We start from the raw sequence: 13,692 nt of genomic DNA, 5'->3' as shown, positions 1-13,692 counted from the left end.
ATTGCCGGGCAGTGCCAAAAAATAATAACTTGTTAATACGGGCGGCGGGGGGGGGGGCGGTGAGGGAGAAAGTTTCCAGGAAGTGGGGAGTTGCCTGAAAGCCTTTCCCTCTTTCAGGGGGAGCTGCTGACACTTGATGCCAAGGATGGAGATACTGGGAAAACACTGGGCGACAGTGTGCAGCCGCGTGAGCTCGGCACACCCTTTTATTATTGCCTTAAAACACGAAAAAGCAGAGCCCACACACCGCCCGAATTCTAAACGCTGACATCCTCAGGTGCTAGCCCACATGTGGGTGCGAACAAGAACACACGGGGCGTAGGCGCGCGGGGGTCAGTGGCCGCAAAGAGGTGGGTGGGTGTAGGTGAGCCGGAGAAGAGGGACACAGGGAGAGAGAGAGAGAAAGAGAGAGATGCGGGGGGGGGGGGGCGGTCCACAGGGAGAGGGAGAGAGAGGGAGAGGGGAAGGGAGAGGCGCCAAGACTCGAAGCCGCCCCCTTGGAGCGCGCTGCCCGGGCGGGGGCGCCGGCCGGCCTGGCGCGGGGCGCGCGCGCGCACTCCCAGCCGCGCCCGGGCGAGGCGAGGACCCCGGCCCACCGGGCTGGGGCGTCGCCGGCCGGGTAGTCGGGCTCTCCCGGCGAGCGCGAGCCAGCGAGGCCGGAGCAGACACTTGGGAACTTTTCCCCTCGCCCGGAATTCTCCGGACGCGCGGCTCGGGGGCCGCGGGCGCGGGCGGGGGAGGGGTGGGGATTTTCCGCTCGGGCTCCGCGCGGTTCGGCCAGGGTCTCGCGGGCCCCCGGCCGCTGAGGGAGAAGGACGCGCGGCGGGGAACGGCCGGGGCCGCGGGGCGCGCGGGCGAGGCCGGCGGGCGCGGCGGCGGGGTCCAGCCTTACCTTGGTGGTTTTCCTCCGGAATGTACATCCTCGTGTTTTCATTGACCATGGACCAAGAATTGTTCGAAAAGGAGAAGCCACAAAGAGGAAGAAATGTCAAACACGCCCGAGCGGGTCTGCACTAATCCCTCCTCCGAGGCCGGCGGCTTTCGTGCAGAATTCGAAGAAGCCGTGGATCTGCAGTCGCTCTTCTGCCCTTCTGATGATTACCTGATTCCCATTATTGCATCAAACACCAAAAACTGATCCTTTCCACTACTGCCTCCTTCAGTGAAATTGTAATGCATCCTCAGCACATCCGGGCCCCTTCCAAGAATTCAGCGCCGCACCTCTGGCGGCCACAGCATTTGAAAAAATAAATGGGGAGGCAGAGCGAGAGGAGGCGGAAGGGGAGAGGGGAGCGCGGACCCCAGGGCGGGAGAGGCCCGCCGGCCGCCGGCCTGAACCGTCTCCGCCCGCTCTCGGCTTGTCCTCCCCGGCCCTGCTCCGCTTTCCTCTGCCCGAAGGTCCGACGAGTCCCGAGGGCGAGGAGGCAGGAAGGCGCCGCCGCTCCGGGCCGCGCCGCGCGCCGCTCTGGCAGGAGCTGTTTCTGCAGAGGCGGCGAGAGGGAGCCGCCGGCAGGAGCGCGAAGCGCGGCGCTCACCCCGCGGCCCGCCGCCCCGCCCGCCCGGCGCGCCCCAGGCGGACGCTCTGAACGCTTCCAGATGTGGCGGCGGCGCGCGGGGCCGGGCGCACGGCGCGGGGCGCACGGCGCGGGGCGCGCAGCGCCGACTCGAGCCCGGCCCGAGCCCCCGCTCGCCCCGCCGCCCGCGCCTCGGCCCGCGTGCCGCCCGGACACACCCCTCGCGCCCCGCCCCGGCCCCCGCGTCCTGCGCGGCCCCCTCGGCGGCGAGGCCTCTGGCGCGCAACTCCAGGAGGGGGGGGCCATCTGCCCACCTAGAGTCTCTGCGGATCGGGCCACTGCGAGAAACAGCAAAAGGAGCCGCGGCGCCACGGCTCTGTTTGGTGGATTACGACCAGGGCGGTTGCACGAGTGGCGTGGATGCGGAGAGACGGGGGCAGAGAGAGAGGGCCCGAGAGGCGGAGCCTCCTGGCGAGGCAGCGGTGCCTAGATGTCTGAGCAGACTAATAGACCCGGGTTTTCTTAATTCCTCCGAGGACGCCGAGCACGTGTGCTACCAGGATATCCTCACCTTCTCCTCTTAATTATTTCTGCCACTCCGGCGGGAATCTGTTGAGCGCCTGTCCTTCCCGGAGCAGCAAACCTTCCTCCCAGTCACTTAGGCAGCCACTGAAGGTCCATGGCACCCCCTGCAGGTCCGGGCTTCTGAGAGCGGGGCTGCCTGAGCCCTGGCAGGGGTGCCTACAGCTCCCTCTTGGGAAAACGCCCACCTTCCTACCCTCAGACCCCCCCCCTCCCCATCCGCACTCCTCCTCGGGGGAGCCCATCCAGCTCGGTGTGTCCAGCCCAGACCTCTCTTCCTGAACGCCAGGCTACCCAGCGCTCTCGGTCTCTGCTCGGAGGTGGACGGACATCTCAAACCTAACGTTTCCAAACGCCGAACTCCTTATTCTCTGTGCAAAACCTGCTCCTCAGCAGCCTCCCCATCTCAGCGGATGGGGCCAAAAACCTGGAGTCGTTCTTGACTCCTTTCTCTCTCATCCTCTCATCTGGTCCTTCGGGAAATCCCGAAAAATCGTGCATGTGACCACTTCTCAGTTCCCCTGTTGCTACCCCGAGGTCTGAGCCGACATGGTCCCTCACCTGAGTTCCCGCAGAGACTGCTGCCCCGCGTCTACCCTCCCTCCCCTACTTTGGTATCTTCTCAATATGGCATCTAAAGGGACCTGTCCCAGCACCGCACTGCGCAAACCCCCCAGAGGTCCCCAGTTCACTTAGTAAAAGTCAGGTCCTCAGAGCAGCCTCCAGGGACCCACAGAAACAGCGGGTACAGCTGCTCTTATGGCCTCCCCTCCTGGTCTCCCACTGCTCCAGCCTCACTAGCTCCTAGCAGTACCCCAGACTCTCCAGGAACACCTCTCCCTCTCTCTCTCTCTCTCTCTCTCACACACACACACACACCCCTGGAGCCCTTTGCTCTAGCTGTCCCTACTGCCTGCAGCCCTCTCCTCAGCTACCCACCTGATGAACCCCTCACTTTCTTCAAGACTGCTCAAATCTCACTTTCTCAGCGAGGTTCACCCTGACCACCAACCGTACTTAGTACATTCAGACCTCAGTATCCGCGGGTTGCGAAGCCATGGATGCAGAACCGCGGATACAGAACCGGGAGTTGCAGGGTGGGGGGACCAAACGACACTATTTTGTAAAAGGGACTTGAGAGCCCACGGACTTTGATATATGCGGAGGGCCTGGAACCACTCCCGCAACCAGCCCCTCCAGCGCTCTCAATCTCCCCTTCCGCTACTTTTTAATTGGTGTTTAATCTCTGTCTAACATGCTGTACGGTCTACTTATTCATTCATTGTATTGTTTATTGTCTGTATTCCCCACTAAAATGTAAACCTCAAGTGTACAGAACAATGTCTAGCAGAGGGTAGTTAATAAGTATGTGTGGAATGAGTGTGTGAGTACCTGAAATGCCTGCATCTCAGTCCTGCATCAAAATGCCTCCATTGGCACCGTCGTGCATGTCTGAAACCTCACTGCTCCAGCCCCATTCCTTTGGCCAAGGGTTTGGGCCCCAGCTTAAAATGCAAAGGCCCCTGTGAGACGCATTAGGCTTTATCCGTTATCTTCATTCTACTGTGAACAGTGGTCTAGAGAAATCTGGCCTCTTTACCATTCTGGTGTGTTCATCCTCAATTTTCAAGCTAAGAGAGAAAATCAGAAATGACAGAAATCCAAATATCGCTTCCATTTAGCTTTACGGTGCATTATAGGCCTGTGTCTCAGAGACCCGTGCACCTGTTTGTTTAAACTAATATTAAAATCAGTCTGCCCCCCTTTACACACTGCACTGCAGGAATGATAACAGGAGCTAACACTGCTGAGTGCGCCGGGCTGTGATAGGTGTTTCACCCCGTTATCTCCCTTAATCCTCATTACAAGGATAAGGCTGGTATTACTGTTGTGATTGCTATCCCCATTTTACAGATGTGGAAACTGAGACTTAGAAATTTTACGTGTCCAGAGTCATCCAGCTGGTAGACTGCGGAGCCTGGACTTAGCCCAGGAGGGTCTGACTCCAAACACGTGTTGGTACCATGATCCTATGCTCAAAGGGGTGACCGAGGGTCAGCTGGGGCAGGGCAGGGGACCGAGCAGTTTAAAGTGACAGTAAAATGATTGCCAAGTGTGACCCAGGGAATTCACAGGGAGCCCGGTAACTGAGAGCGGGTGCCCTGTGTCAGGGGCACAGATGGGATTTGCAGCCAGGCTTTTCTCAGGGTAGGCACTGTGTAAATCTAGCAAGTAAATATTACCTTCATGCCTCTCTAGCTTCGTTTTTCACTTCGCTTTCCAGCTGTGAAACGCGTTCTTTCCCTTCCAGAGAAAGGTACTTCCAAAATATTTGGTCTTGCAATGAGCACCCACATCTCAGCTTCTAACTTCGGAACACAGCCTTCAGTGCTCCCTTTCCAGGGAACAGATTCTCAACGTGACGAACGGAAACCATCCTGAATTCCGAGTGGGGGGTTGGGAGATGGTGGGAGCCGAGAAGGGGGCTCTTTCTATCTTTCGTGGCGTGATTTGACTCTCTGGTGAAGGCGTTCTCCCCTCTGCCCTCCCCGGCCGCTGTGTGTGTGCACTCTTCCCGCGTGGTGTGTGCTGTAATGTCTGGATACAGATGTGCCTTTTCTCCGCCCCCCTTCCCGCTACATCTTAAATGTCTTCAGAGAGAGAACTGTGTTCATTTTTCTTTGTGCAAAGCATAATGCTTGGTATATAGGGAGCTCACTGTATGTCGAGTGCCTGATTCACTCTGGGAAAGATTCCTTAAATGACCACAAATACACCCTTTGGAAGCAATTAAGAGTGTAATGAACTTGTTAATTACAGTTCATTCGTAAGAGTGAGAAACTTGGAAACCATCTAAATATCCAACAGAAAAGGTTGGTTAGATGATAAGAGTAAGAGATTATTACAGCAGCCGCTATGGAAAACAGTATGGAGTTTCCTTTAAAAACGAAGAATAGAGTTACCATATAATCCAGTGATCCGACTCCTGGGCGTATATCCAGAAAACTCTAATTCGAAAAGATCCGTGCACCCCAGCGTTCATAGCAGCACTATTCACAATAGTCAAGACAAGGAAGCAACCTAAGTGTCCACTGACAGATGAACGGATAAAGAAGATGTGGCACATATATACAGTGTACACAATGGAATACGACTCAGCCGTAAAGAAGAATGAAATAAGGCCATTTGCAGCAACATGGATGGACCTAGAGATTCTCAAACTAAGTGAAGTAAGTCAGACAGAGAAATATCATATGATATCACTCATATGCGGAATCTAAAATATGATACAAACTTGTTTATGAAACAGAAACAGACTCACAGACAAAGAAAACAAACTTATGCTTTACCAAAGGAGCAGGGAGGGAGAGATAAGTTAGGAGTTTGGGATTAATATATACACACTACTATATATAAAATAGCTAAACAACAAGGACCTGCTGTAGAGCACAGGCAACTCTACTCAATATCCTGTAATAAACCATAATGGTAAAGAATCCAGAAAAGAGTAGATACAGATATATGTATGTATAACCAAATCACTTTGCTGCACACCTGAAACTTACACAACATTGTAAATCAGCTATATTTCAATTTTAAAAAGATTATTACAGGCATTTGCTCCCCAGAACATCCCTATGAGGGAAGTGTAATTATCCACCCTTTACAGACACCCGTGGATATGGAAGGCCAATTCTACTGCCCCATGTTATATAAGGGTCATTTCACAGAAGGGTCAACTAGCTGGCGGAAGTCTTCACAGCTGATGAATTTTGGAAAACCTGGGATTTGAACCCAGCCACCTGTCCTCAGACACCGAGGCAGCAGGCTCCATAGACTCGCCCCCTGGGAAAGGTCGAAGTCCTGCAATCGGCCGCCACTCGACGTGCTCCCTCCATCAACCTAAGGACGCAGCCGAGCGGTGCTCACTACCTTTTACTAGGCTACTTGCTTAGATGCTTTCATGAGTCAGTAGTTAGCGCCAGCACATAGGTGCCCTCAGCGTACACCTGCTGAATTCACACTGACCACCATCATTGAATAACAACCTGCAGTTCAGAGCCTGGTCTTTGGAGGACGGGGCCAGGCACAGGGCCAGACTCTCCCTGCTCCTGAACGGTGGGAGCTCGGACGCCTGACTTCACTTCCTGATGCCCATTTTCTAGGAAATGGAGCTAACAGTGGTACGTACCCTCTCCGGGCGGGGGGGGGGGGGGAATTAAATCAAATAATCCAGGTGAAGCACGTGGAACGTGGTGGTGCTGGCTGTTTACCATCCGTCACCCCCACAAGAAAACCATGTCGAGGGACTGCTCTGCACCCCAACCTCTCCCCAGCCCGGCCAAAGAGCCTGACCAGCCCCATTCTGCAGGTGTGAAATAGGCAGCTAAGAGGTTATCTTTCTTCCCCGAGATTGCTTGGTCAGTAAGTGATAGAATTGGAATTTGAGCCCAGGTCTATGCAGATCCCCTCTACACGAGGACATTTCAGGCTCGGAACTAAAATGGAGGGGAGGAAGGGGAAAACTCTCCCCAGCTCACGACTCAGAGAGCAGGACTGACGAGGGTACAGACTGACCCCGGCAATCAAACTGAATCTCTCCTCCTCGCCTACTTGTCAGAGGCCACAGGACAGACCAGATCCCTGCAAACCCGCTGGGTTTTCTGTACGTGCTGCATTTAAGGAAAAGGCTCCTGGCAGCTCACACACACCTCAAGCCCAAGGGGAGGCCAGAGTGTTTGGAGGCGAGGGTGGGCTCTCAGCCGAAGCGTCCTCAGGTCACAGGGGTGACAACGGGGGTGGTCGCGCCCACCTTTGGCGATTTGCAGCAACTTAATCACCCAAGACAGGCAGCGGCAAAGACGGTGGCCAGCCTGTCCCTGGCGACTGGCTCTCCCTGTGGGAGAATTCATACCGGATGTGTGGGTGCAAACTGTGGGTCTCTCCTGGGTCAGCAAGACACCAGTCCAGGCCAAGTCATGCAGCTGGCTGGTACCCCTCCTCCGCAAAATGGGGCCACCGGGTTCCCATGGCCCACAGCTCTTTGCAAAGAGAAGCTGATGCAAGAAAAGAGCTGAATAGTTGAAATGATTTTCTCAGCATCTCGTCAAGGCCCCGGGGAAGTTCGTTTCCTGTGGGTGACCTGCTGACCCCTTCAGACCCAGCTGCACACCTCTGAGGGGCTCAAAGGCCACCACGGACACACGTTCCCACATGGTCTTAGTGTCCCTAGGGCTGCCCAAACAATGACCACACACTGGGTGGTTTTAAGACAACACAACATATTTTGTCTCTCAGTTTTGGAGGCTGAAAGTCTGAGATCTGGCAGGGTCCCACTACCTTCAGGGGCCCCAGGGGACCATCCATTGGCCTCTTCCACCTTCTGGTGGCCGCAGACACCCCTTGGCTTTTTTTTTTAATACAAATTTATGTATTTATTTATGTTTGGCTGTAACCGTAAAGATATTGTGAAGGAGGAATACTGAGAGCATTTATAATTTATGTAGAATACCATTGTTTTTGTTTTTTTCTAGATAAATCAGTGACAGTATCCATTTCAAACCGATTTTACAGACAAAATACTCCCAAACACATTTCCTTCCTTAAGTCTGCTGAAAGTACAGGTATATTTATGCCTATAATTTTTTTATTCCTCTCTCAATATGTTTTCTTCAATTTATGTTTATTGGAGCACATTTGCTTTACAATGTTTGTTGGTTTCTACTGTACAGCAAGTGAATCAGCTGTACGTATACATATACATACATCCTATGTCTATATTTACATTGAATAACTTATGAAAACTATTTCTTATGTGGGTGAATCAGCACACATTGACACTTTCCCAAACGGGCTCAGAAAATGTTTGGAGTAGTTTTCGGGCATCTTCAGACTTGTACGAGGAACCCGTGTGGTACCTGGAAGGGTTTTAATGAAATCAGTTTCCAGAGCCTCAAACGTCCTACGTACCCAATCTTAACACTGGTCTGAGGACAACCTGGGGCGGAAGTTGTCCATTCTCTTCTGACCCTTCACAGTCATCCGTCTCCCACGCTACAGAGGAGAGACATACCTGTCACACACACCCCCATCCTTCCATGTCCATCTCCCTGTGATGTGAGTCCCTCCAGGCACCAAACACGGAGGCATTTGAAACATTCATGTCTAGCAAGCCTCCTTTAATCAGGGCCCACACCCCTCCAACCATCCGTCTCTTTAAGAGATACACTTCTAACACCATTTAAGTTTTATACGGATAATTACTTTTGAAGCTCATCGTGTCATCGTGTTGTTTTGCTCAGTTGTACGCTAGTAATATTTTGAATGATAGTTGAACCCAGAAGAAATGGTGGCGCCGAGCCTCACAGTCACAGGCATTTTATTTTAATTTCAAAATCAATCTAGAGCTCTTTGTGGCAGACCAGCGTGACCAATGGAGACTTTCAAGCATGAAAACACCTTGTATCGGGGTAAAACTTTACGGAGGGATGGAATGGAACAATGTTTCCAAGGAGAAAAGAAATGATGCGAAATATTTGTTTTTTAAAGAAGAGCTTTTATATATTTTGAACAGATGACAGAAGGTTTCAAATAGCTCGGGTGTTTATATTTCATTGGAAACTTTTTAAAGAGTGATGCGACAATTTTATTTGACTTCAAACTGTCAAGATCTACAAAGCGCCAGAAATTGCATCACTTCAGCCATTTAAACTCATCGTGAAAATCTGGGGATGTCACTTGAAATGTACGACGAGGCATTCCTTTTCAAAACCCTTTTTGGGGGCTGTGCAAGCAAAGCAGTGTGGAGACTCCCGAATGGGCACAGCCCGAGGCCCTGGGAGGCCCCAGCCGGCCTCTGAGCCTGTATTTATATGGAATAAAGGCAGGCGACAGGTGACATGTGAAACAGCCCTGGTTCCTGTTCTCACTCTGCCTTCCATCCCAACACGGCCTTGAAGGATTTGCCTCCCTTCCCAAGGTTTTTTACCCTGAGCTCCTTGGAGAAAGAAAATGCAGTGTCACGCGGTCACGTCATCCCCAGAGGGTGCACAGCCCCGCAAACCCTCCCGAGGGTCTTTTTGACCCCAGATTATTTGCATTTTACTCCATGACAGAATCGTTCCATTTGTAAGTATGGTTTTCATCAGTAAACGCCAAACAGAACAGGCCCTGGGACTACACTGCTTGTATTACCCTTTTAATGATATGAGACTGAGTTCTGTCAGCCTCAGAAGCCATACTCTCCATCCTGGACTCCAGTCGAGATTCTTCGGGTGGATGTGAGTCTGCTGTGTTCTCGGTCACTGTCAAGGAGCCATGAGGGCTAGGGATTGGAATGAACTCTGGGTTCAAAGTCCGCTCCCTGCCGAGCTGTGTGATGTTGGCCAAGCCTCTCGTGGCCTGGCAGTATCAGCTCTCTCAACCACCAACTGGGAAACACCCCCAGGAGAGGGGTCTGAGCGTAAGATGACGTATTAGTATGAAAATGCAAGGTAAGTATTGGTATAGACACAGCGCGGTATTTATCACCGGGAAGATGGGATTTTACAACATCTTTTGACCATCGATAGCAGGACCCAGTGATCATGCCTGGTCCAACCTAAACATCATTAACCACAGTTCCAGCCCTTTCCTTGTTGTCTTTTTTCCTCTTTGGAAAAAGAGAAGAGTTGGTCTCCATCTCTTACATAAGAGCCTGTTATCTATTTGAACCAATGCTTCAGAAAGTCGAGAGCGCTTAGCATCTTCACGTCAACCCGGCCTACACTAGACCTCGATAACCAAATCCTGCCAAATTTCTCAGGCAATAAAATTTCAATAATTCTAAGTAACCATTTTCTGCCTGGAAATTTCCCTTCAGACTCTGAAGCGAATCCTGGCGGGGTAGAGTTGGATTAACTAAATTGTTTTGCTGTCAAGTCTATGCATTTAGCTAAGGCCCCATCAAGGTGGATTGTTCTTCAGAGGGCAGAGCAAGCTCCATTCCCAGGGGCTCATCAATGTTACCCCCAGTTTGGTAAGTGCGGGGCTAAAGCATTTCCCATCATACAAAGACCTGTGCCGTTGTCAATACTTTTTAAAATGCCCAAATTATGAATTTTTTTTTTAAAAAAACAAAAAAACAGAGTTTTACTGTCCAACCTCAAAAATCTGCTGGCTACCCTTCTCACGGCTGAGGTCATGGGTGAGCCTCCACTGGGCAGGAATGCAGCCACTGGGCGGAGGGGCAAAAAGTTGAATGAAGAGGGGACGACTTGAAAGAAAAACGGGGGGTGCGCCAGGCTTTCAACAAAGTGGCCACGCAGACAAATGGGTCTCTGCCATGCTCCGTCTCTTTGCCTAAACCCTTGCCCCCATCTCCGAAGCATCTCTCAACAGCTACAAGATGTTCCACGGAAACCCGAGCCTGTACCCCCTGCCCCGACACAGGGATGCTCTCTGCTACCCTGAGGGCCCCATGGTCAAGATCATCCCTCCTTTCTTCTCTCCTTCATCCTGGCTTCCAGCCCCACCCTTGGCACCTGTCTGGCATCCTTTGCTTCCTGTAAGTCTCAGCTCCGTCGCATCCCAAGCCTGCTCAGGTGGGTGAGACTCCCCTTCCTCTGCCCCCACAGAGCCTTGTAGCCATCTGTTCTCGAAGCACCGGTTATACTGCTTATTATTTATCATTTGCTTCTTTGGTCATTTCTTTACCTCCTGTCTCCTCAACTAGACTTTGAGCATCTCAAGGGCAAGAACCATGTTCTACTTGCCTTTAAATTTCCTTTCCCGAGGATACTGTTTGGCTCCTAGTAAATGCTGAAGAAACATTTGATAAATGAATGATGTCCTATCGTCCTGAAGGTGGTGAGAGGTTAATCCACAGGAACCATTGCAGGCCTGTTGCAGGCTGGTAGAGGAGATATTTCGGGACCGGGAGACCTGCCCTCCTTCCCCCAAACATTTCACAACAGTATGTACATGAAAGGCTGGCCTTGGTAGCTCATGTTCCTAAAAGTGTTCCTCTCCGGTAGCTCCCCAGGGAGATTATTTTACAGAGAGGTCGCTTCCTTTGTTCTCACATCATTACGTAGTGGGCTACCTAGCTAAAAAGACCCTCTTCTGGGGGGGGCTGAGGCTCTTTGCGAGAGTTTTAGCTCTTATTTGTCTAGTAAGAGGCCTGTGTTATGTATAAGAGACTGTTGTTGCCCACAGACCATCACTCACAGCGTCTGCCTTTTGCAATTTCCTACCTATACAAGCTGCGTTTACTTACCTAACATGTGTAATCCCTGCATTTGCCAGTGTCGCACCTGTAACACCTGATTTATCCACTTCTTCTCCCCAGCACCTGTCTTACAAGCTCTTATGGACAAAATTCATGTTTAGGGATTTCACCTCTGAAAATACCTGAGCCCGGGACAGGCAGGGATTGGATCTCTGGGAGGTGACCTGAACGAGAGAAAAATCACATCCAGCAAGAAAAGGAGAAACTCCACCCAGGCCAGGTCTGTTCCCACAATGACTGGAAAGGAAAAGGACACTTGAAGACCTGTGAGTGGTCTTCATGTGTCAGAACGCCAGCCCCTTTGAGCATGGGTCCAGCTATCTCCAGGAATAGTTCCGGAATCACATCTCAGCAGTCCTCTTCTCAGGGCTTCCCTGGGGGCACAGTGGTTGAGAATCCGCCTGCCGATGCAGGGGACACGGGTTCGAGCCCTGGTCCGGGAAGATCCCACATGCCGCGGAGCAATTAAGCCCGTGGGCCACAACTACTGAGCCTGCGCTCTAGAGCCCGCGAGCCACAACTACTGAGCCCGTGAGCCACAACTACCAAAGCCCGCGCACCTAGAGCCCGTGCTCGGCAACAAGAGAAACCACCACAATGAGAAGCCCGCACACCGCAAAGAGTAGCCCCCGCTCACTGCACTAGCGAACGGAGACCCAAACACAGCCAAACATTAATTAATTAATCTTAAAAAAAACCAATCCTCTTCTTTTACATTTCTTTGGCTTATGAAAAACCTTTCAAAACCCATTACTTATTTTAAAATCTGGACTCTGTGTCTTAAGTGGCCAAGATTTCCCAAACTTTTAACAAACAATTTCAAGAGTGAGCTGGGTCCCGAATACACTTTAACCCCCAGCTACCTCGGACGGCTGTCAGCAGACAGCCAGCCCAGCGCAGTGTCTGATGATCCAAGTAATAAGAGCAAGAGAAATTCTACAATCCCACATTTACGTGTACAGAAGATTAAAATGCCCCGCGTGCCTGCCCAACAATGGATTCTTTGTCTCTGTCTCCTTTTAAGAGCTCGAGGAGGTACGCGTATCCAAGAGAAGGGCAGGTCAATCTGCCCCAGGATGGGATCCAGTCACTGGCTGAAGCTGTGTTCACAGGTGAGGCCGGATGCTGGGCGAGCTTGGCTGGTGGAACCCGGCCTCGGATGAGCTGCGTGGGCAACCGTCCTCGACAGCGAGGTGACTGATGCTGGCCTGGAGCGAGCTGGCTCCTGGGGACACGCATGCCAAAGGCAGCAGACAAGAACGTGTTTAAGAAACTGGGAAATAAGCATACTTTGTCTTCAGCATCCTCTCGCTTCTCGTGTGGAGACTTTGTCTCTGTTCCTGGCAAACTGCCGTCCTCAGGGTCCCGCGTCCTTCAGAGCAAGGGGCTACTGTGACGGTTCCCTTCTCGGGTCACTACCGACTTCTGTGAAAATGCCTCGAGGTATTCCCCGCCCTGGGGCAACGGCCGGAGAGGTACTGAAGGGTGGGGAGCCCCTCGCGCCAGGGCCCTCCTCTGGGTCGCCTTCTCGGCTGTCAGCAGCTGGAACCTGGGCCTGTCACTTCTCTGCAGTGACTCTGAAAAGTCCAGCTTTGAGTGGCCGCTCTTCCTCCACAGAAGAAGGGAAAGATGGTTTTCCAGACTGGGTCTATGTGGCATCATTTCAGATTTCAGCTACAAGCTTGCCACGTGACAAAGCGTGATTATTTCCACCGGGGGCACTGAACTGCCTGGGATACCTAGGCAGCAGTGTTTTAATTTGAGAAGTCACAGCTTTCAGAGCTGGAGGAGTCCTTGGGAACCATGCCTAGCTCAGCCCCATGTTTACCAATAAAGGAAATAAACTCCAAGGAGAAAGGGTGTCAAAATAGAGCAGACGATTCCCAAAGGCAGCAAAATTAGGACCAGAGCCCTCCCCTCACCCGAAGCAAAAGACCACAGCATCTACTGTCAGGAACGAGACTCAGGTCACAACCAGAGAGATTTAGATGCGGCCTAAAGGAGACCTTGCTGGTGACGGAGATGATTAGATACCAGAACAGACAGCCACAGGGATTGTGAAATCGTCCTCCTGGGAGATCTTTTAAAATAGGACAGTTAACCATCTGGCTGAAATGGTTTAAGTACAGCCCTGCCTCGGAGGTAGGAAAATAATGGATGACCCTCGTCACCGTCACATTCTGGGCTCTGTGATCACACCTGGACGAAGGTGCACCACGGGGACCCAGGTGGGTCTGAGTTGCCCCCCACTGGGAGTCAGATGCCGGAGCTGCCGAGAAGGTGGGAGACGCAGTGCTCTGGGTGGATGAGGGGGGACTGGGGCTACAC

General features: G+C 52.2%; 1 protein-coding gene across 1 annotated transcript in view; it reads right to left on the bottom strand.

Moving 5' to 3' along the window:
• Positions 1 to 1,478, bottom strand: part of CACNA1C (calcium voltage-gated channel subunit alpha1 C) — a 465,996-nt gene extending 464,518 nt beyond the window's left edge. The window contains 1 exon segment of the mRNA XM_032644404.1: positions 893 to 1,478. Coding sequence (XP_032500295.1) covers positions 893 to 941 — 49 coding nt within the window. The 5' untranslated portion in view covers positions 942 to 1,478.
• Between the last annotated feature and the right edge of the window lie 12,214 nt (positions 1,479 to 13,692).

Source organism: Phocoena sinus, chromosome 10, assembly GCF_008692025.1.
Source record: "Phocoena sinus isolate mPhoSin1 chromosome 10, mPhoSin1.pri, whole genome shotgun sequence".
NCBI lineage: Eukaryota > Metazoa > Chordata > Mammalia > Artiodactyla > Phocoenidae > Phocoena > Phocoena sinus.
This window is presented reverse-complemented; position numbering and strand designations above follow the sequence as displayed.